At 50.0% G+C, this 23302-nt stretch overlaps 1 protein-coding gene across 1 annotated transcript in view; it reads right to left on the reverse strand.

The window, feature by feature from the left end:
* Pkd1l2 (polycystic kidney disease 1 like 2) overlaps nt 1-23302 on the reverse strand; it is an 86771-nt gene that overhangs the window by 48426 nt on the left and 15043 nt on the right. The window contains exons 7-20 of the mRNA NM_029686.4: nt 21399-21812; nt 19950-20027; nt 19132-19181; nt 16404-16521; nt 15358-15565; nt 13309-13429; nt 12210-12351; nt 10758-10934; nt 7539-7684; nt 6926-7117; nt 5803-5934; nt 3275-3457; nt 1959-2083; nt 384-510 (exon numbers count right to left, since the gene is read on the reverse strand). Of these exons, the coding sequence (NP_083962.4) occupies nt 384-510; nt 1959-2083; nt 3275-3457; nt 5803-5934; nt 6926-7117; nt 7539-7684; nt 10758-10934; nt 12210-12351; nt 13309-13429; nt 15358-15565; nt 16404-16521; nt 19132-19181; nt 19950-20027; nt 21399-21812 (2213 nt within the window). The remainder of the gene's footprint in view (nt 1-383; nt 511-1958; nt 2084-3274; nt 3458-5802; nt 5935-6925; nt 7118-7538; nt 7685-10757; nt 10935-12209; nt 12352-13308; nt 13430-15357; nt 15566-16403; nt 16522-19131; nt 19182-19949; nt 20028-21398; nt 21813-23302) is intronic.

The following is a 23302-nucleotide window of genomic DNA, read 5'->3' on the forward strand; positions in this document are numbered from 1 at the left end:
GGACCAGGGGTAGTAAGATGTGTCTAAGAGAAAGATGTTGGTCTATTTTCACCAGCATTCAGGGGAAATCAGATATGCCTTAATGTGGGATGGAAGGGGCCCTGGTCTTTTTATGTCTTAGTTATGGACAGAAACCTAGAGAGATGCACTATCAACTCATGAAGCCAAGGCTGCTGGGGGCACTTGCAACCTGCTAGAAATAGAATAGACTTGGACGTCCAGAGCTGTGGGGTCTGAGTCCCCCTGTGCTCCTGGCTGTGGCTCTGATGAGATACTGATCCTCGGCTGTAACAGATGGGACTGTAGCATCATCAGCGAGCAAATACAAGGGCCAGTGCTTTGCACACGTAAAGGCTGTCTCCACGGATGCATTGCTGGGTTACCCTTATGTCCACAGGCTCCTGGCTGTCCTCCATAGGGCAGAGGAAGGTGGCAGCAGGCAGGGTGAAGGTCACAGAGTCAGCGGCAGCAGTGTGCACTGAAGAGCCTTGCCAACTCCGTGGCTGTATTCTGACCACAGGGTGAGAATAGGAAGAAAAGATGTTGGTGTTTGAGGAAGAACCCCCATTGTGCACTTGAGGAAGAGGGGGTCCCACTTTATTCTCTGGGGTTCCACTGTATTTGTGTTTAGCAGTTTCTGTGTTTCAAACAGAAGCAGCATCAGCAGCTGCTAGTGTCCAGGTGTGTATCAGAGGTCCATGAACAAGCTCGGACCAGAGATGCTTAGAACTGACTCTCAACCCCTGGTGTAGTGCCAGTACTTAACAGGTGCCTGGCAAATCACTTCTCCAAGGTTCTCTCCCCCTACCTGCCTTGACCTTTGATACCATGGGCTTCCAGCCCTGTATTTTTCTGGCCTTTGTCCTTGTCCCATCTGATGAGACCAGGGACCTGTTTTCAGAGCCGGATACTGCTGATAGAATCTGCCACTGGGACCCAAGAGAGCCACCATGGTCCGAAGAGTCAAGGACTAGGCTTAGTGGTATAGACTCCATCCTGCCTACTTTAGTGAGTATCATTAAGCTGTGTGTGATTTTCCTCTGGGATGGAAATGATCTTCACCATCTCCTATCAGAGTAGCAGTGATCAGCTAAGGCCCCTAAGACTGGGCCCATTAACATTATACTCTGGAAGGACAAGAGAGCTCACAGGGCTTGTGGGGCCAGGGAACACACAGGCTCCTCCCACCACCAAGGATATATAAGCAGGCAATAATTGTTGACAAGTGGGGCTCTTTTCTTCAGTTGTGCACCCACCCACCCATAAGTTGCCTATATGCCTGTAACTAACATCAATAAGTACCAAGTTAGATAGACTTGGGTGAAGCGATTTCTATTTTTGGTTGTTTTCGTCTATATATGGATGAGTTAAAATATCCACCAGGCTACCCATGGTGGCTCAAGTGCTTATAAAACCCAACCCTGAGGCAGGGGAAGAGTGATCACTGTAATTCTGAGACCATCCAGGTCTACATAAATAATCCCAGGTCAGCCAAGGTTACACACGCAGCAAGACCTGCTCTCAACAAATAAATACATAACTACACTAGAATAACTTCCCTGGAAAACACATACAACAGAAAGTAGCTTGAAGCTGACACAAACCTTCCTGGGAAAGCTCAAGTGAGTGTGTCTGGGACTGCCACGGGCTCTCTACAATAATGGGATAGCCAGGGCTACCCATGACACAGAATCATGTGTGTGAGGAGGTGGTCCCCCTCATTAGCCCCCTTAACTGCATAGCTCAGGTAATTCTAACACTGCCCTTATCTCTCTATAGCTCCCCTGCTGTCCCATACAAACACCTACCATGGCGGAAAGACTCCATTACACCCACGCACCAGGCTCAGATCCCAAAACTTCTCTATCCCCGAGACTGACCTCTGGGCTATGCCTTGGGTAGCTTGGAGTTGGGTAAGGGCATCAACTTTCTTGGGCATGCATAGCAGAGCTCAGTACCTGTCTGTGTATACAGAGATGGAAGGGGTGACCAGGATGGCTGGAAGGCCTCCTGGCAATGTCCCCAGCAGAAGGGCACTCTGAAAATGGTCTATAACCCGAAGCAGCTGGGCCACAATGTAAGCCTGGAAAGGAAGCAGGACATGACTGTGAACTGTCATCGTTGTCCCCAGGTTAGTGTGGGACTCTTAGCAGGGTCTGGGAGGTGATAGACAGAGACAGCCCTACAGGTCATAGGCAAAGCAGGCATCTACAGGAGGTGACTTAGGAAAGTCACATATTGGTGAAATGAACCAGGGCGCTCGGAGAACCTGGCTTCAGGATCCATATGAAGAGCCATTGTTCTGTGTGACCCTTTGCTGTGTGATTGTGCTGTGGGTTCATGCGTGTGGCCTAGGTGTTGCTCCAGCAGAGATAAGAACTATAGGCAAGGCTCAGTGCCCTGCCCCATCCAAACCCCCACATCAGACACATCTGGGGTCAGTTAGTTGGTTCACTGGATAAGATGCTTGCAACTAAACTTGACAACCCGAGTTCCATCCCAGGGACACATGTGCACACACGGAATTGTGGACATTCCATCCCGTATGTGCGTATGTAGTTGTGAATTGTGTGTATGTATGCGTGTTCGAGGATGAACATGGGAGTCTGTTTAGTATCTGAATGTGTGGACACATGTAAGACATCTTTGCATGTGTCTGTCCTTCAGGGTGTGGTAGTTGTTGTTTTGGGTAGAAAAAGTAGCCCATTTGGCTTTGTGGCTTCGCCATGATGCTACCCCCAGAGGAAGTACTCTCAAGGCCCTCCAGTGACTCTTGAGGTCACAGCTGTACTTTATTTCTTGTTCTGGGTGGTTGACTCCTAAAGACATTCTATGTTTTGGTTACAGGAACCAGGACATTGCTCAAACTTGTCAAGTGGTTCATATAACCTGTCCAGTGGACAGCTGACGGGGTGAGGCAGAGTGCTTTCAGGTATAGATGAGGAAAGGAGGTGTTGGGTAGCTTGGCTCCCAAGAGCCAGGAGGGACTCACTAAGTGCAGGGCCCCTGTTCTGTGAGACAGGAGGGACTCACTAAGTGCAGGGCCCCTGTTCTGTGAGACAGGAGGGATTCACTAAGTGCAGGGACCCTGTTCTGTGTGTTGTGTGCTATCCACATTTGCTCTCTAGAGCCTTCCTCTCAGCCTCCAAGAAGCACTGTAGCCTCTGTGCCTATTCCATCATCTGTAGGTTGGCGAGAAGGATCCACCTAGCAACACTAGCATGGGCCGGGCGTGCAGCATGCACGAGGCCTGCATCTGGTCCAGGGCACCCACCTGGCTGCTGTTAGCCTCCATGGGCTCTTCTGATCTGTGGCTGAGCGAAGCTTCCAGAACACTCCCCACAGCCTCAAACATGGCCCTGGTAGCCTCCTGGCGTCTCTGATCCTCAGGACGAACCTTGGTACTGGCTACCAACAGGGCTTCAGTGGCACGCTGCAGAGCACAGCTGGCTTCCCACTGTGATCACCCAAAGAAGGAAAGTCAAGGTGAGCCCCTCCCTGCCAGGGATGGGTCATTCAGAGGATAAGGAGTATATTGGAAGGGTACCATGGGAGGGCCCAAGCCAGGACAGAGCTAGATCAGCACATGGCACAAGCAGCCTGACTTAAATCTGGCTCCTTTCTCCTTACCAGCATTGAAGTTCTTTTGGGAGAGTAGCCTGGTCTGCCTCTGAATCTTTCCATAGTACTTTTCACATTGTCCCACACACAACAGACATTTGGTAATATTTGCTGACTAGGGGGATGTGGTATGAATGCAAGGAGAATGGAGAGAGGCTGGAAGGATGGAGGCCAGATGGAGTATAGATATAGGCATATTAGGTGGACAATATATGGATTGAGGATCCATCCAAATGGGTGGAGGACAAAAGGAGAATGGATGGGGGATTTATAGAGAAAGGATGGATGGTTGGAGGATGGATGGAGAAAGGATACATAGGCAGATGGATGGATTGATGGATGGATGGATGGATGGATGGATGGAAGATGGATAGGTGATGGATGAATGGGTGGATAAGTGGATAGATGATAGATGGGTGATGGATGGATGGGTGATGATGGATGGATAGGTGGATGGGTGGATGATGGATGATGAAAATGGATAGATGGATGTGGATGATGGATAGATGGGTAGATGGGTAGATGGATGGATGGATGATAGATGAATGGATGATGGATGGCTAGCTGGTGGATGAGTGATAGATAGATGATGGATGGATGGATGGATGGATGGATGGATGGATAGATGGATGATGGATGGATGGGTGGATGGATGGGTGAGTGGGTGGATTATGGATGGATGGATAGGTAGATGGGCCGATTGGTGAGTAGAAGGATGAATGGGTGGATGGATGGATGGATGATAGATGAATGGATGATGGATGGGTGGATGAATGGGTGGATAGATGGATAGATAATAGATGGGTGATGGATGGATGATGGATGGATGAATGGGTAGGTGGATGGATGGGTGGATTGATGGATGGGTGGATTTTGGATGAATGGATAGGTAGATGGGTGGATGGATGGATGGATAGGTGGGTGGATGATAGATGAATGGATGATGGATGGGTGGATGAATGGGTAGATAGATGGATAGATGATGGATGGGGGATGGATAGATGGATGGGTGGGTGGGTGGATGATAGATGAATGGATGATGGATGGGTGGATGATGGATGGGTAATGGATGGTAGATAGTTGACATAACACTCATCCCAATTTTGTAATTTTATGTGTTTGTGAAATTATTTGTTTAATATCTAGGTGTCCAATAGCCTTGAAGTACCACTGTGGCAGGTCCATGTGTGAAGAAGTTCAATACCTGTGCACGGCATTCTAGAAGCATTTGTAGAATGAGTAAATTAGTGTAATGCACAGAAGGGGGGGATAGGAGATGTATAGAGGGGTGTGTGTGCATAAAACAGAGGTGCAGGTAGAACAGAGGTGCAGATGGTGGGAGCAGGAAGTGTCACATCAACAGCACATGGCCCTGGAATAGTTCCAGCCTTTCTGGCTTCATGCTGGGAGTTCTGTGATGGCAGCCCCCTGGCAGAACAGCTGGGAAGGATCAGGGTGCCCACTCTGGCTTTATGGCTTCATTTTTGACTCTGGTCTGGTACTTGGCTATGAGTCTTCAGGAGGATGATCCTGAAGCAAAAGTTTGCGTGTAAGCCATTGATTTGAAGGTGATCCCAGGGAACATTATTTTAGAGAAATGAGGAAGTGGAGATGATGGGAAGGATCAGAGGTCAATGCAGAAGGTGCTATCAAGCCTATTGAGATTTAATCCGGGACTCAGTCCCGCTCAGGACTTACCCACCAAGAGTGTCCAGGAGCTGAGGTACTTGTGCCCCACCCTCACCAGTCGCTGAGCACTGTGCGAATCCCCTGCCATGTGATCAGATAGGGGAGCTCTGAGGGCCACAGAGACCCCAGGCTAGAAAGGCAGGAGCCAGCAGCTGCATGTTAGGTTGACACACAGTGGGTCTGCAGCAATATCTGGACACATACTTGGGACCCAGGATGAATAGGATCCAGGTATTCCCGTTGGTATCCACTAGTGGGCAGTAAACATTCAGACCATAAGCCCAGTGCGAGGCACCTGGGCCTGCCATGAACCGCCTTCCCTTGAACCACCCATGAAGTACCCTTAGGAAGAAGATGGCAAACGTCTCGTAGCCCCAGGACAGTGCCATAATTGAGAGACTTCTTTGATCTATCCTCTAATGAGTTGCCACCCCCACACCATGGAGGGATGTGTGCTGTACATAGCCTGGCTCAGCCAGTGGAAAGTCTCACCTGGGCCGCAGGTGTGAGCTCCTCAGCACGCTGAGTCACCTCCCTCAGCACCTCAGCCAAAGCCTGGACCCTCTGCATGTTCTGCAGGCCGGTGGTGACCACGGACAGTGATCGCAGCATAAGCTCTCTGACCTTGGACAGAGGGAGAAAGGCCAGGAGATGAGCTGTACCTCAAAGGCACTGTGAAGGCATCTCAAGAGAATTCGGGGATCCTAGGAATGACACGGCTCATCCGGCTCTGTAGACCTGCATGTATGGCAGAGGGAACACCAGCCAAAAGAAACCCACATCTGCACCTTTGAAACCAGTGACCATGGTGCCCCACAGGAAAAAAAAAAAGAAAAGGTGCTTTGGCAAAAGCATCCTGAAGATACAGTTCAGGTTAGCACCTTCAAATGGGGAGCTCTTTCGGCAGCTACAGGTGGGGACGGTGTAATCGCAAGGGTCTCCATAAGAGAGGCAGGAACATTGGGGAAGGAGATGAGGGATGTATTCAGAGGTGAGAAAAGAGAGAGGGTTCAAAAATGTGGTAAGGAGGTGCTGGGGTCATAGCTCAATTAGTAAAGTACTTGGTATAGAAAAATGAAGACCTATGTTTGATCCTCTAGAGCACACAGACATACACACGTATGTGTACACACACGGGCACACACACACATGCACATACAGAGACACGCACACATGTGCACATGCACACACACACACACACACACACACATACACACACACACACACACACACACACACACACACACACACACACACACACACAACATGGAAAAGGGGATTAGGATCCCAAGACTGGTGATGACCTCTAGAAGCTAGAAAAAGGAGTAGATTCGATTCTTCCCTACAGTCTCCAGAAGGTTCTCTGCCAGAGTGAGGCTCACAACCTCTCTTTTGGATTCCAGAAGACCGTGACTCCATGGAGTTGAGCGGAGAAAGCGGGTTACCAATAAAGAAGACATTTCCTTCATTTTTTTTTATGTCACTCAGTGGAAGAACAAAAGCAGGAAGTGACCATGACCACTGTGGGAGGGGCACTCAAGGCTTCTCTGACTCACGAGCTCCATTCCCACCCCGAGAAGTCACATGCAGACTTTAAAGGACCCATTTCATGTACCTTCCGCTTGATGTCCATTCCAAGTTGCCCAGAGCCTGGGCTCTGGACCTCCGAGTTGAGTTCAGAGGACACAGCCTTGGCAAACAGGAGAAGCTGTTCACGGCCACTCTCTTGGTGCAGAGCTGTGGCGATTCTCTCTGACACCATCTCCTGGAATGTCACATCTTCAACACCCGTGTAACTGTGTCCCACCTGACAGGGGAACCAGAAACGGGATCAGTGGTCTTTTTGTTCAAGATGCTGGCCCCTAAAGCCATGGGTCTGGGAGCAGAGCAGGCCTGGTAGAGGAGCTCTTGCACTTCCTGAGGCTGGAGGGCACCCAGACACGTTTGTATCAGGCAAGTGATGGCTTCCACCACCACATCTTGTGCAAGCTCACACTCCACCTCTAGCTGCTTCCTTCGTCCCATCCACCCACACCCACACCTGCTTCTGAGCCTCTGAGCCATGAACTCCTTTTGAGATCTCTCCAGGCTCTGCCCAGAGTTCTGCTGGCTGATCATGGCTGCTCACCCGTGCCCTCAGCTGCCTCGGCATGCCCTGTAGTCGCAGCAGTTCAGCGGGGTGGAGACATTTCCCGGTAAAGAAACCCGATCCATCAACCACCACCTACCTTAACTGCCACTTGGGTCTGCTCTATGTCCCCTGCCCGATTGGTAACAGAGATGACCACTGGCAGGACAAAGCCATCCTTTTCTTCTCCAAGTGGTAGGTACACAGCAGGGAGGGCTGGTTCGGGGCCACAGTGGAGGCAGAAACCTGGCAAAAACAGAAATGGAGTGATTAGGAGGGCAGAGCCAAACCCCTGGCCACAGGGACAGAGAAGTCCCAGCTATTGAAGGTGTGACAGCCACTCTGGAAGGTCACTGGGCTGGTTAGAAGGCAGCCATATAGATTGCTACACCTTTAGAAACATTTCCCTAAGTGTGTGAAAAGTCGAGGAATCGTCTCCCCACTCATAAGTGGGTTTCTGATTTTGGGGGTTTTATTTGTTATTTTTTGTTGCCTTGGTTTGGTTTTTAAACTTTTTTTTAAAAAATTAGATTTATTCCTATTTTATGTATATAGGTGTTTTGCCCACATGTATATCTGTGCACCGTGTGCATGCCTGGTGCCTTAGGGGCCAAAGAGGACGTTCGATCTTCTGGACCAGGAGCTCCAGACGTTGGGAGCCACCATTCCCAGCACGGGAATGGAACCTGGATCCACTGGAAGAGCAACAAGTGCTCTTAACTGCTGAGCCATCTCTCCAGCCTGGAGGTGGTTTGTTTTGGCAGTTAGTTTAGTTAGTTAGTTAGTTATTAGTTATTGTTTTTTTTTTAATGTGGTAAAACAAATTACGACATGAACAAAAGGAAGTTGGGGAGTGGATGGAGAGAAAGGAATAGCAAGAGGAAGAGAATCAGCCTTCTAGACTCCACTCAGACCAGAGCCACACCTCTCCAGGAACCAGCAACACGAGCTAGCTGGGTTTCTCTCTCTCTCTCTCTCTCTCTCTCTCTCTCTCTCTCTCTCTGTGTGTGTGTGTGTGTGTGTGTGTGTGTGTGTGTGACAGAGACAGAGAGAGAGACAGAGAGAGGAGGCGGATACCCACATGCCGCAGCACACATATGGAGTGCAGAGGATAGCAGATAGCATCTTTGTGGTGTTGGTTTTCTCCTAACACCTTTATGTGGGTCTGAGGATGAAACTCAGGTCCCAGGCCAGAGCAGCAAGTACCTATACCTACTGAGCTATCTAGTCAGCCCATTGGGGGATTTTTGTTTATTGGTATTCACTTGGGATTTTGTTGGTTTTGTTTTTGTTGTTGTTTGTTTGTTTTTCTTTTTCTTTTTTTTAAAGATTTATTTATTATTATACATAAGTACACTGTAGTTGTCTTCAGAGGGTGTCAGATCTCATTACGGATGGTTGTGAGCCACGATGTGGTTGCTGGGATTTGAACTCAGGACCTCTGGAAGAGCAGTCAGTGCTCTTACCCGCTGAGCCATCTCGCCAGCCCTTGTTTGTTTTTCTGAGACAACGTCTCACTCTGTAGTTCAGGCTGGTCTAGAACTCACCATGGAGCCCAGGCTGATCTTGAGCTCAAGGCAATCCTCCTGCCCCAGCCTTTCAAGTGTGGGGACTGTCGACATGAGCTAGCACCCCTGGCGTCCACATTAGTTTGGGGATTTGTTTTAACAGTGATGGTAATGGAATCTGGTGCCTCACACACGAAAGAGTCCAGACAGGCACTATTCTCCCGCCCTTCACCCCAGCCTCACAGCACCTGCAGAGATGCTCCCAGTTGCTATGCTCAACAGTGCCCCCCTGTGGGACATGTCTTGGTTTACCAGTTGTCTCTGCTCTTAGATGTTAAAGATTGTGAAGGTAGCGATTTCCTCTGTGGTGCTCACTGCCGCATACCTAGCACCCAGAACAAAGCCTGACATCGGGCACCTGTCTGTTATAAACATGAGTGAGCAAATGAGTATCTTTTTTCCTTAAAGGAGCCTCACACATCACAGGAGCCTCTAGTCATTGTGTAGTGCTCAGACAACTGTGAAGCTATTGGCTTGCAAGTGAACAGTCAATGTTGTGTGTGTGGCCACACCTCCTGCCTTCTTGCTGAGCCCCGGGAGATGGGGACAAAGGGGAAACTGGCCTCTCCCTTTGGGTGCAGAGGGGAGGTGTTTGGAAATGAAGCCTACTTGCCGTGTGTGTATGTGTGTGTGTGTGTGTGTTTTCTGTCCACAGTCAGACCGAGTCATTATCATTATCACCTTAATGGCCCAGCGAACTGCATATTCTTTGACAGAGCACCCCACACAGGCTATATTCCCTCAGAAGGGTTTACACGCACCTTGCCCTGGGCAGGGAACACTGTTTATGCCATGTGATGTCTTGCTGAGTATGCCTGCACCACTCATGGTGCCTCAGCTGGGAAGAAAGTTCCACTTGAGCTAAGGCCCACACAGACCTTCTGTGACAGTCCCCAAATGCCCAAGGCCACAGGGGGAAACCTATGGCAACCAAAATGCTATGGTAAATGGAGTGAGCTGCCTAGCACCACCCACCTCTTCCTATCCATTGCCCGTCTGGCCGTGGTTGTCATGGCTGTCATGGCTGACTGGATGGTTTGCATGCAGCGTAGGTAGGGTCTTTGATGGTTCACTCTCTGTGAACCTTTGCAAAAAAAAAAAAAAATGTCCTTTGAGATGTGCTTGTCTTATGACCCTGCCACTCTCTGCTGCTATTTACAAGTCAGGGTCAGTGGACATGCGGAAGGTTCTATGAGACAGATCCAGCTCTGCTATTGAGGAAGCTACAACTTCAGATGTTCAAAGAGTCACAGTGCCTCCCTCTCTGTTCTCTCTCTCTCTCTCTCTCTCTCTCTCCCTTTTCCTTTTCTCTCTCTTTCTCTCCCCAACTCTCTCTCTTCCTCTATTTGCCTCTTCCTTTTTCTCTCCTCTCTCTTCTCCCTCTCCCTTAACTCCCCCCTTCACGTGTGTGTGTGTGTGTGTGTGTGTGTGTGTGTGTGTGTGTTGAGGACTATGACCTGGTATGCTCCTACCCATTGTGTCTCTTTATCCATTTAACCTTTTTATATATCCTACATTGGGAAAAGTCACTGTGTCGCTGGGTTTGGGCAGATGTTGCTATTGCATGCCGCCCTTCTGGTCTGATGACTGGGCCAGTGCTTTGGTGATGACAAAGTCTTAGGAGTCCCTCAGCCTGTCAACCTCTCTCATTATAGAACATACTCGACTGCATCTCCCTGACATGGACAATCCCCATTCTTAGAGAAGATGAGTCTGGGAGCTGAGGGAAGAGCAGAGCCTCTGGCTGGTACCTGAGGGCAGGCAGAAGCAGTACTCCACAGGGCCCAGGGTTGCGGGAGTGCTGCAGGAGACAGTGAAGCTCGTCAGCACAGAACCTTCCTCCGGGTCAATCGTGCAGGCAGGCACTTCAGGTCGAGGTAGCATGCTGATCATGTAGGTATCCTCCCCGTAGGCGTGGCTGGTCAGTGCTAGGAAGGGAAGATTCATTAGGTTTAGGGGGCTGTGTGTCCAAAACTTTAACCCCTCTTCAGGATGACCTGGGAACTTGTTAAACAACGATATCTGGCGCTCTACAGACCAGCAAGCAGCCTCTGACATATCTAGAGATTCTGGAGTAGGCCCCCAAATACTCCTATCTAACAGTTGTCCCTGATGCAGGCCCCCAGGCTCACTGACGAAATGGGCAGATGTGGGGCTGGAGTTCTGCTATTTCCTATCTAAGTGGCCTTGGCTTGACCTCTGTTGTCTGTAAAAGCGGAACCAATAATATAACTTCCTCATAGGATGACATGAGCAGATTACCCAGAAGTCAGATCACCAGGGAGGAGCCGAGACTGGAGCTGGGAGCAGGTGGATGCTACCCAGAAGTCATCTGTTTTCAGCCTCATACCCTCGGCACTGTGAGCCCCTGTCTGTCCTGCAGCAATGTACCACCACATCTGACACAGCCACAGGGTTCCAAAGAGCACTGGCCACAGAGCTGAGCAAAGGGGAATCTTTTTCCCTTTTAATGTTCTTTTTTTTATTTTATGTGCATTAGTGCTTTGCCTGCATGTCTGTCTGTCTGTCTGTCTGTCTGTCAGTCTGTCTGTCTGTCTATGAGAGAGCAACAGATCCTCTGGAGCTGGAGTTATGAACAGAGTCCTCCGGAAGAGCAGCCAGTGCTCTTAACCATTGAGCCATCCCTACACCTCCCACAAAGGAAAAATCTTAATTGGTTACAACTAAAATCTTGGCCTAACCCGGTTGAGGAGGTCTGAGGTTGAGCAGGTATGTTCAGCACACAAGTGCCCACCTCGGTTTGTCTGGTTGTGGTTGCTCTGTGGGCTGCATTAGGAAATACAGAACCAACAGGCACACAGGTAGTGCTTGCCTGCAGTCCTGGCACTAAGGTAACAGAGTCCAAGAAAGTGTTCTTAGAAAGCATAGCCATCTTTGTTCTGTGACTGTCTGAGCACTGAGTAACCCTGACTTGTGGTGGCACACACAGGTGGACTTAGAATGACCAGCCTGTACCACCAGCATCCTGCCAATCTTCTTGCATGACAATTCCAGGACAGACATTTACATCACCCCAGATCCACACGTGGGAAAACTGAGGCAACATGAAGTCAAACCCTTTGCTCAAAGTCTTGTAGGCAGAAAATCCCATACCTTGCTCCATGCCAGACCAAAGCCCCTTATTTTAGTGTTTCCAAGTTTGTCCTGGTCCTGTAACAAGAGATGGGGTGAGCACTCCTCACCTGTGACCCGGATGGGAATAACAGGTCCCCAGGTCTGCAGGAAGCTGCTGTTCAGCAGTAGCACGGAGGAGTTGCTGTGAAGGAGGGTCAGTGATCGTGGCCAAAATCCTCGGAGTCTGCAGGCAGCTGGGAGGGGCTCAGCCTGCAAGGGAAGAACTCTCAGGCCCTTAGAGTCTGTTAGGTAGGCCCCTGGACATCCTCAGCCCTGTGGCTTCCGAGCCCCTGGGCCTGTCAGATTTCTTTCTGACGAGTTAATGGCAGCTCATCAGAAAAGTGACCTACAAGTGCAGGGTGAACTCTCTGGGGAATTGGCTGGGCAAGTAAACAGGGCAGAGAAGAGGGTGAGAGCAAGTGCAGTGTGGTGCACGCCTTTAATCCCAGCACTTGGATTAAAGTGTCCCCCAAAAAAGGAGGAGGAGAAGGAGGAGGAGGGAGAGGAGGAGGAAGAGGAAGAGAAAGGAGAAGGAGGAGAAGGAGGAGGAGGAGAAGGAGGAGGAGGAGAAGGAGGGGGAGGAAGAGGAGGGGGAGGAGGAAGAGGAGGGGGAGGAGGAAGAGGAGGGGGAAGAAGAGGAGGGGGAAGAGGAGGGGGAGGAGGAAGAGGAGGGGGAGGAGGAGGGGGAGGAGGAAGAGGAGGGGGAAGAGGAGGGGGAGGAGGAAGAGGAGGGGGAGGAGGAGAAGAAGAAGAAGAAGAAGAAGAAGAAGAAGAAGAAGAAGAAGAAGAAGAAGAAGAAGAAGAAGAAGAAGAAGAAGAAGAAGAAGAAGAAGAGAAGAAGAAAGCAGCATCCTTCTCATCATGGTCCCATGGGACCTTGGCTGTGTGTGAGGCACGCATAGACCACTATCCTCTGCCTAGCAGCCGGGGGGATGTATGAATCCTAGCAGGGGGCTTGGTCTGAGGGCAGCAGTGTCTCTCTCCCCATAGGCTTTGATCCTATGTATTCATTCACCTGTTAGAAATTCCCTCAGGTCCCTAATCTTCCTGACTGCCCTGCACTGGCTCCAAATGGGATTGGCCTGCCCTGGCTCAGGACCCGGCATTCAACACAAGGCCGGTCCTCTCAGAGGACACAGTTTCTTCTGAGCGGCTGTGACATCTCACCTCCTCTGGTACGGTGTCATCTAAGTACCAGCTGAACACGGCCACCGAGGTCTCATCTCCCACGGTGACAGTGAGCAGAACGTCTTGGTCGGCTTTCACTGGCCGGCAGTTCTTCTCACAGCTGGAAGGTACAGAGGACAAAGAGAGAAAGCTCCCTCAGGCATTGTGACCACTTGCCTGGCCTTTGCCCAGTTCTCAAGTCTGTGGAGAAGGTGGGACATTGCCTTTGTCCAAATGAAAGATGGAATAAACCCAGCCATGCTCCAACCTAAGCCAGGACAGAGCCTTGGTCTGCAGGCTAAAGAAGAGTCAGGACATGACCAGATTTCTGTGTCACTCCCCTTGCAGTGATGTTGGGGTGCAGTGGGAGTGCAGGACACCTCCCTGGCTTCCCATCCCGACCCTGTCACTTAGGGAGATTTGCCTTGTATGAGTTGCATAAAGTCTAAGAATCGGTTTCCTTGGCTGCAGAGGGAGTGGACAAAGCCAGATAACTGCTGAGATCCACTTTAGTGTTGATAAAAGTGACAGTGCCGTGGCTTCATAGCACATATATGATGTGTGATCAGAGTAGATCTGAGAGTGACATGTCAGAGCCCTGAGAGCCCTTTGGGAGCACACCAGGCTCAGAGGACTTGCAGGATTGGTCCCAGGTGACACCAGTCCTCAGTGGGTGGACAGAACCATGAATCAGGGTCCAAACCTTGGGCCTTCTCTTGTGTTTTTGCTTTGGTGTGCATGTGTCTCTCTGTGTGTGTTTGTGTACATGTGTGTGTGTGTGTGTGCATGTGTATGCATGCAAGTGTGTGTACACAGGTGTGTGTGTACATGTGTGTGTGCATGCATGTGTGTGCATGTGCATGTGTGTGTGTGTACATGCCTGTGCATGTGTGTGTGTGCCTGTGTCTGTGTATGTGTGCCCACACATGTATATCAGAGGTTGGTATGGAATATCTTCTCTCATTCTTCATTGTATTGTTTGAGACAAGGTCTCTCACTGAACTTGAAGATCACTTCTTTGGCCACAGCCCCCTGAACCTTCTATATGATGTCCCATCCCTCTCTGGAGCCCCTGACAGGTCACTTTAACATTTGCTGCATGTCAAATGCCTCCCGAGTCCTCTCAGCCTTAACTTCATGAGTCGGTCAAACTTCCTAATTCTTTTATGAGTGTCTCCCCTAGTGCAAGCATGCTGGTGGGTTTCTACAGACCTTCCAGGCCATTCTCTAGCTCTCCCTGCAGAGACCACGTCTCAGCTCCCACCCTCTGGGCTTCTGTTTAGGTCCAGCCAGTGGAATGCATTGGTAGGGGCCCAGGAGGTTTGAGGAGAGATGGTGGGCTGAGGAGAGCACAAGGTTATTCATTTATTTCTTACCAAAAGGTTAGCATGGCAGAGTCAGTGCCCCCCTAGTCAATGCCATGGCTTCTGTCTCTCTCAGGCTATAGTTGAGAGGGGATTCTAGCCACCCCTGCCTTACCTCTGCAGTCCTAGGAGCAATGGCTTGCCCCACCCTCCAGCAGCTCCACGCTGTCACTGGGGTTAGTTCTGTTCACTCACCCCTGAGAGAGGATGTTTGTCCATCTGTAATAAGTTTCTGACTACTGTGAGCCATCTGCTTCCAGCAGGGACCCAGCTGACAGGCCCAGCTACCTCAAGCTTCCACCATGACTCCGATAAGATGCTAGGCCGACTCTCTGAGAGCAGAATGTTTTGAAGCAAGCTGTGAGCATGTCCCCTCCTGCTCAGGGAGCTCCTGGATGGAAGACTTGACTATGCGTGGATCTGCAAGGCCCCGCCTCTCCCTTTCTCCTCCTCTTCCCAAGCCCCGCCTCCAGGTCTCTGTCGAGCTCCACATCCTATGGATGGGGCCTTTCCAGTTCCCTGGATGAAGTCTCTAGATGGACTTCTGCTGTCCCTTCAGGCCATTTGTTGTGGATCCCCAGGTTGCCACCCCTGTGGGAGCACAGGTGAGACTGGTTGACCCACTCTTCCAGTCCCACCTCCGAGTGGTGCCGGCTGATGGTACGACACCCAAGTGCGGCCTCACCTGATTTGAGGCCCAAGGTTCAAGGGAGCAGACACGTAGAGGCACTGTTCTGTCTCTTTCTCCAGCTCTTGGCCCCTTAGGATAGCCAAATGCAGGGTGACAGCGGAGTTGAGCGGTGGCAGACAGAAGGTATGGAGCACCAGCAACCTCTGGTCTGTGTGGAGCAGCTGCCTCCCCACGCAGGCATTCCACTGAGCCCAGCAACGTCCTGCGCAAGATGGGAAGACAGTTGTGCACAGTATCCCTGACCCTAATACACCGTGGACTTTCTGGTTTAGCAAAACTTCTGGTAATGGTTTTGGACTTTTGTTTTGTTTTGGTTTGGTTTTTGGTTTTTTGTTATTATTATTATTATTATTATTATTATTATTATGGTTTTTCAACACAGGGTTTTTCTGTGTAGCCCTGGCTGTCCTGGAACTCACTCTGTAGACCAGGCTGGCCTCAAACTCAGAAATTTGCCTGCCTCTGCCTCCCTAGTGCTGGGGTTAAAGGCATGTACCTCCACTGCCTGGCCTAATGGTTTTGTTTCATTGAGACCAGGTCTGGCAGCACAGCCCAGACTAGCCTCAAACTCCTGGTCTTCCTGCTCTGCCTCCTGATTGCCAGGGTTACAGGGATAAACCACCACACCCAGCCTCCAGTTGTCCTATTTTATTTTGGTGAGTGAGTGTGTGTGTGTGTGTGTGTGTGTGTGTGTGTGGTGTTGTATGTTAGGAGGGAATGACCCTCTCAGAGGAGGACTATCTACCTGGTCACGGATCTTATCTGGATTTGCCAGTGGATGGTGTCAATGAACAAAGCAAGCTGGCGTTTAGGTTTTGTTACTGCTTGTTATATCTCCCCATACCCCTATCACACGCATTCAGGGACACCATCTCTCCTTGGTTTGCTGTTGCCTCTATACACATGTCTGAGGTTTACACTCCAGCACACACAGGCAGACAGTGTCAGGCTGGAGTTGTGTCCGATGAAGAGAGAACAGACAAGCCTGACGGTGCTCTCTCATCCGTGAAACCGGTGGGCAGGAGAGTCACGCCACCTACCGCAGGACCAGTGGAAGTTCAAGCCCGGGTCATCATCCGGCCAGCCCAGTGTGACTTCTGTGAAAGGGTCCACGTACAGTTCAGGCTCGGTGAATACCTTCATGTCCTGTTTGTGTCCCTGTAGAGGATGGGACCCCTCAGTGATAGAACAGCTTCACCATAGAATGCACTCCACACGTAAGCGTCACTGTAGAGTTCCACCGCCAGCCTACCCCGCACCCCAGAGCAGTGCGTGCTGACAGCGGCCACAGGGTAAAGCTAAGATCAGAGAAAGTTCTGGATGGCAATCTGCTCTCAGGTTTCCCTTGGGAGGCATGGTGTCCCTTCCTGAGACTCACTGGGTACATAGCTTTATCTCCAGTGTAGGCTTAGGTCTCACAGTGTGTTTGCCTGCATGGATAGAGACCATTCTGAACCAGGCCCTGTGCCGATGATGGGGGACATGGTAACAGAGACCCAACTGCTATCCTTAAAGGACATTAAGGAACACTTAGCACTCAGAGTGCCACCTGTGCTTCCTTCGAGGGGATCCAATTAGAGGCAGCGGGAGAATGTGGAAGGCAGAGGCAATCAGTTAAGAATACAGGCCTCAGCCGGGCGTGGTGGCACACACCTTTAATCCCAGCACTCAGGAGGCAGAGGCAGGCAGATTTCTGAGTTCGAGGTCAGCCTGGTCTACAAAGTGAGTTCCAGGACAGCCAGGGCTATACAGAGAAACCCTGTCTCGAAAAAACCAAAACCAAAAAAAAAAAAAAGAAAGAAAGAAAGAATACAGGCCTCGAGGGATGCGGAGAGAGGTGGCTCGATTAGTGATGTCTTTGCTTTGCAGGCACAATGATGTGACATCACCGAGGGTGGTGATGCATGCTGCAATCCCAGCCTTGGAAAGATTAGATAGTGAATATCTGAGCTCCCTGGTGAGCCAGACTAGACTATGTGGTGAGCACCAGGATAATGAGAAACCCTGCTTACAGAACAAGACCAGGGCTCTTAAGGAACATGCACACATGAGGAAAGGAAAGCTGAAATGAATATAAAAGGCTCGGGGCCAGCCGAGTCTCAGAGTGGATCATGAGCCTGTGTCCTCCAGCCACGTTCTGAGTCTCTGGGTGCCTGTCCCTCTGAGGCTTTGTCAGCATCTAACACCCACGGTTGCCATGGAGACAGGGAAGCTTCCCTGTGGGTCTGGCTCCCAGAAGCACCAGAGGGAAGAGGTGACAGAGCCGGCTGGGCAACCGTGGAGAGCTTGTCTGCTCTCGAAGAAGAATCAGCAGCCCCCGAGGTGAATTCTGGAAGAAATTACTGATAGGACCAGTTAGCTATGGGTCTTCTTGCTCAAGCCTTGACCCAGACTTACACAAGGCTACAGGGGGACTCAACCTCTGATGGCTTGTGTGTGTACCAGGAGCTTGTGGAGGTCAGGGGACACCCCAGGTGTCAGTGCTTGCTTTCCATGGCTCTTATACCACACGGTCCCCCCCCTTTTTTTTTAAAGATTTTATTTTATTTTATATATGTGAATACACTGTTGCACCCTTCAGGCACACCAGAAGAGGGCATCAGATCCCAGTACAGATGGTTGTGAGCCACCATGTGGTTGCTGGGAATTGAACTCAGGACCCCTAGAAGAGCAGTCAGTGCTCTTAACTGCTGAGTCATTTCTCCAGCCCCCCTCCCCCCGCCCCCCACAGTCTCTTATTCTCCACTGGATATGCCTGGCTAACTGGCCTGTGTGCTCCTGTGAATTCTCAGGCCTCCACTTCCTATCTTGTCGGGACGTCGGGATTGATGACAGGCACTCGCTATCACACTCAGTTTACACTGCATAGCCAGAGCTCTACCCACTGAGCCACCCTCTCAGTCTTCATGATGCCTCTGAGCACACCTGTGAGCGCACACTCCGATGCTTGCTATCGGTCCACCTGGGTCCTACCAGATACGCAACTCTCAGTTCTTTCCTTTCATCTGTTTATCTCTAAGCTTTGTGAAGGCAGAGAGCACAACTGTTTTTTCAACATTAACACCTCAGCCCTTAAACATTAATTCTTGAACATGGCAGGTGCACAGTAGGTCTTTGTTATCAGCACACACCTGCACAATGATTTGGAAAGGGAACTGAAGACCCTGGCGTAAACACCAAAGAACCTGAGCCTGTTTCCCCAAATTAGCGCTAACAGCTATGAATTTCCCTCTGAGCACTGCATTAGCTGCAGCCCACAGAAGTGTATCAGTTGTATTGCCCTTATAATTTTAGTTAGAAATATCTTCTAATTTCTCCTATGGTTTCTTTTTTTTTTAATTTTTAAAAAAAAATTTATTTTTTATTTTTGGTTTTTTGAGAGAGGGTTTCTCTGTATAGCCCTGGCTGTCTTGGAACTCACTTTGTAGACCAGGCTGGCCTCGAACTCAGAAATCCGCCTGCCTCTGCCTCTGAGTGCTGGGATTAAAGGCGTGCGCCACCACTGCCCGACTCTCCTATGATTTCTTGTTTTGCCTATTAATTTTTTTTTTACAGAAGTGTATTACTTATTTCCTAAGGCCTACTCACACACAATACAGGGTCTTATTGCTTTACAGCCTAACCCTGTGGTGGTTAGAGAACATGCTTTTGGGCTCTTGCCAAAGGGAAGAAAGCTTGGGGACCCTGGCAGCGCCCTAAACTCAAAACATCAAGGAGAGCACTTGGATATTGTTTCCTTGTGAAGTTAAATGTTTTAAAGATGCTCACGCTCTTTGCTTCAGCATTTATTCCCGACAGTTCTTGGAGACTGGAAGAGGCTGTGAACATAATGAGAACAAGAATTAAGCTTTGGTGAAAGACATTATAAAGCATAAAGGCAGACTCACGTGAGCATCATGGCGGGTACCCAAGGTCACAACTATGGAGGGGGAGTGGTTGGGAGAGCAGGAGGAGCGGGTGAGCCTAGATTTGTGACAAGTCTAGACAACACAATAAGACCCTTCTCAAACACATAAACAAATATGAAAACCAAAGAGATCATGTTGAAGATATCCCAAGATGTCAGCCATTCAGGCGATAGAGACACAAAAAAACAAGGTTCTGTGGGTGACAGATATGCAGCTGCCCTGCTTGACCTTGCTAGCACCTGTGACCTCAGGTGCTCACACCTGCACAGCAAGCTCTTGTCCCGCAGAGGCATCCCCCAGACCTCCTCTTCTGCATTTTTGTTACTGTTTTTGCAGCACGGGGGTAGAGTCCAGGGATTCTGTGTGCTAAGGAAGGACTCTATCACCGAGCCACACCCTCAGCCCACCTCCTATACTCCAGATGGTATAATGTCTAAGATAATGTGAACTATGGCATGAGCACTGTGCTGTGCGGTTCAGGGATTCATGGCGGGAAGAACATCTGAGCATGTTCAGTGCAGAACTTTAATGATACTCTCTGCGACTGTGTCTTCAGAGCACCCAGAGGAGTCTGTGACTATGGACTGGGCTCCGTGTTCACAGCCCCATTTGAAGGGCTCCTCGTTAGACCCCAGACAGGCTCAGTATCCTAGACTCCTGAGAGTACAAACACCTTGCCTGTGACCGTGATGTTCCCGATGTCCAAGCTCAGTTCTGAGAAAGCGTTCCGCACATGTACGGTGACCAGGAAGGTGCCTGCAACGCAAAGGGGTAAGAGTCAATGGTGTTGTCACAAATTCCGTGACACAGGGGAGACTGCTCTCCCTAGGTGTGCCTGCCTGACAGACAGCCTTGACTGCAGTCCTGGAATCTCTCAGGCTCTGTGCACTTACAAGTCCTACTATATACCAGGCCTGAGGCAAGACTCTGGGAGCACACAGGGGAAGGTATACAACATGGAGTCATAGCAGGCTTGGGGTTGGGTATGGTATGCGAGGCAAAAGTGGAACAGGGCTATCCTTCAAAGGCTGAGAAGGATCTTTGAGGCTTAAGAACTCCATAGGCGGGTTCCTTACTCATGCCCTGTGGGATCAGCCTGGGATGGAGGGTGGTGGAGGTGGGGAATAGAGAGGGCAGGAATGAGCGAATGGATGTCTGTCTGCTTCTGGGAAATACAGTGGACCAAGTGTAGGTAAGAACTATCTATGGACATGGTGTAGGTCTTCAGGAGAGGGATGGTGAGGGAGCAGGGTCAGACAGGGATAGGAAGAGGCTGCGTACGTGCAGCCAGCTGAAGGAGAGGTTCAGTCCTCATCATCCTACAGATGCAGGTCTGAGGGGCCCAGCAGATGGTCTCAGGAGCCCACAGACACTACTACCAGAGGCAATTTCAAACATGTCCACCAAGGGCGAAATCCTGACCTGCTTGCTCCCTTTGCATCCACCCTCTTACTGGGAGAGGCCCAGATCATCTGATCTCAGGGAGAAAAGAAGTCTGTTAATCTAAGAATGAGCAAAAACCCAGTGCACTGGTCCAGATTTTACCAGTTAAAAGGGGATAGACTTCCCTGAGTAGCTTCAACAGGAGCAGAGGGAGACAAAAGCCAAGCAGGTGCATCCAAACTTAGGGCAAGGGGACATGATGCCATCTACAGAGTTCAACGCAAGAACAGAGCAACTGAGCTCCCATAAATAAATCTCATAATGTTTTAAGTAAGTTTGCAAGTTTATGTTGGGCCACATTCACATCTATCCTGGGACACGTATGGCTCACGGAGCACAGATACGTCTGCCAGTTGTCACGGGGATTAAAGCCCCAGTGTGGTGTGCATTTTCCCATCCTTTGGCTTCTTCCTATTTCAAGCAAGACTCTTGGAGAAGGGGGTGGAAGGAATCATTAGGACCACGCTGGAGGAGGAGATTGGGGGTCTTAGGGGGCACTTAGCAAAGCCCCAGTGGCTCTCTTGTGCAATCTTTGTTCTCTCAGCAGACCTTTGGCAGAAGGCCTGAGATCCTCATACCTGCCTGGTGTCATCTCTTTCCTGGTACCCCTCCAAGCCCCAGGGGAACGAAATCAGAAATATAAAAGGGGGGCAGAGTGCCAGGGGAAGCTGCCAGCCTCAGTACCTTCAGCAGGAACCGCCACGTGGTAGTTCCCAGATGACTGCCCAACACTCTCTTCCTCCTGGGAGAAGTTCGCGTTGAGTCCCGCCACCTCGAAGGTCAGCTCCTCCAGGGTGCCACGAGCCACTGAGACATTGACCACCAAGTCCCACCCAAGCTCCACACGGTCAGAAGCCCAGGAGGCCCGCAGCCCCGACAGCGGCTCTACAAAGTACACAGTGAAGTTTCCAGAGGGGGCGGAGGCAGTGCCGGTGCCTTCATTGCTGACAGCTTGGATCTTTAGGTGGTGCCTCCCAGGGCCCAGCATCTCCTGGATGTCTCTGTCCAAGGTCAGATTGTAAAGCTGCGAGCCCCTCTGGGCGGTGAACTCAGCCAGAGTTCTGTTATGCGAAAGCACAGCATAAGTCGCCCCGGCTCCTAGCGAGAGTAAGGGAAATTTAGAAAAGCTATTATCAACGGTGCAGCTAGCATTCTAAGATAGTTCAGGCTGAGTTCTAATGTCAAATTCAGCAGTAGACATAGATATGGGTCCAAAGAAATACATGAGGATAAACCACTGTGCTAAATGCTAACTGTAACTAATTTTTAACTATTTTTGAGATCGGTTTAGTAAGTGATTTTTTTTTAAACTTTCTGGATCCTCTCTGATCATTTTTTAAATTGTTTGTTTGTTTGTTTGTTTGTTTGTTTTTGAGATAGGGTCTAAAGTAGCCCAGGCTGTCCTTGACTTCATTCACTATGTAGCAGAGGCTGGCCTTGAACTTTTAATTTTCCTCTCTGAACCTCTCAAGAATCAGTATTACAGGCCAGCACCACTGTGTTCAGTCTGGAGACCAAACCCAGGGTTTCTTGAACGGCAAGTACTCTTCCAACAGCTGCAGCTGCAGCCCCGTTGTTATTTGTTTATGCCCTTGAAACCAGAAGTTTGTAGCAAATGCTTAGAACATCCTGATGATAGGGACACCCCCCCTTCAGTAAGAAACTGAAAAAGAGGCATGGGGGGGGGTGCACAAGAGTTGTGAAGCAGGAAAGCAGGAGAATGAACTTCAAGAGTTGTTTTCAGCCAAAATAGGTGAAGGTGTTTCCTCCAACATCCACTGATGACCTAGGACAGGCAAATCTCTATAAAACTCAGCCTGTTCCCCACAAAGTGGCGCCTCCCTTGCAGGCTGCAGATTGCCGTCCTAGCTGGATGCCAAATATTATAGTGGGTTGAAAATATGTGTGTGTAACCAGATGATATTCTTCCCAGTAGAAGCCATGCCAAATACATTTCTTGTTTGGATAAAGGGGGAAAAATAGGGGGAGGAAGAGGAGGAGGAGAAGAGGACATACTGGTGGTGGTGGTGGTGGTGATGATGATGAAGATAGTGGTGTTGATGATGGTGATGATAATCATTTGGTGATAATGGTGACAGCCCAAAGCCCTACAGGAGCAGGGCCCTTTGCTTTCATGTGTATCCCCACCTTCCCCACGCCTGGCAGAGCTGACACACAATTACATTTGTAGGAAGACTAAATAAATCAACAAAAGATTTTTTTTACTTTACCCCGGGTGCACATACCAGCCCCTGTTAGGCAGCAGGCACACAGGAACAGGAAGGAAGCTCACGAGTGCCGTGTCAGAGCCCCATCACATCCCCATTAAGACGACCGAGTGAAAGATGTCATACTGAGTCAGATCCTTCCTCATTTGATGATTACCACCATCATCATCACCATCATCACCACCATCACCATCATCATTACGCCATCACCACCAACATCCCCCACACCACCATCACCATCACCCTAGCTCTGCACTGCATAATTTATGTCAAAAGGTCTCCATTAAGCACTCTAACTGGACTATGCTTTGTGGGGAAAGATTGCTGTGGATAAGGCAGGGGTGTCTCTGTGGGCAAAAA

The sequence above is a fragment of the Mus musculus genome, chromosome 8 (assembly GCF_000001635.26).
Source record: "Mus musculus strain C57BL/6J chromosome 8, GRCm38.p6 C57BL/6J".
Classification (NCBI taxonomy): Eukaryota; Metazoa; Chordata; class Mammalia; order Rodentia; family Muridae; genus Mus; species Mus musculus.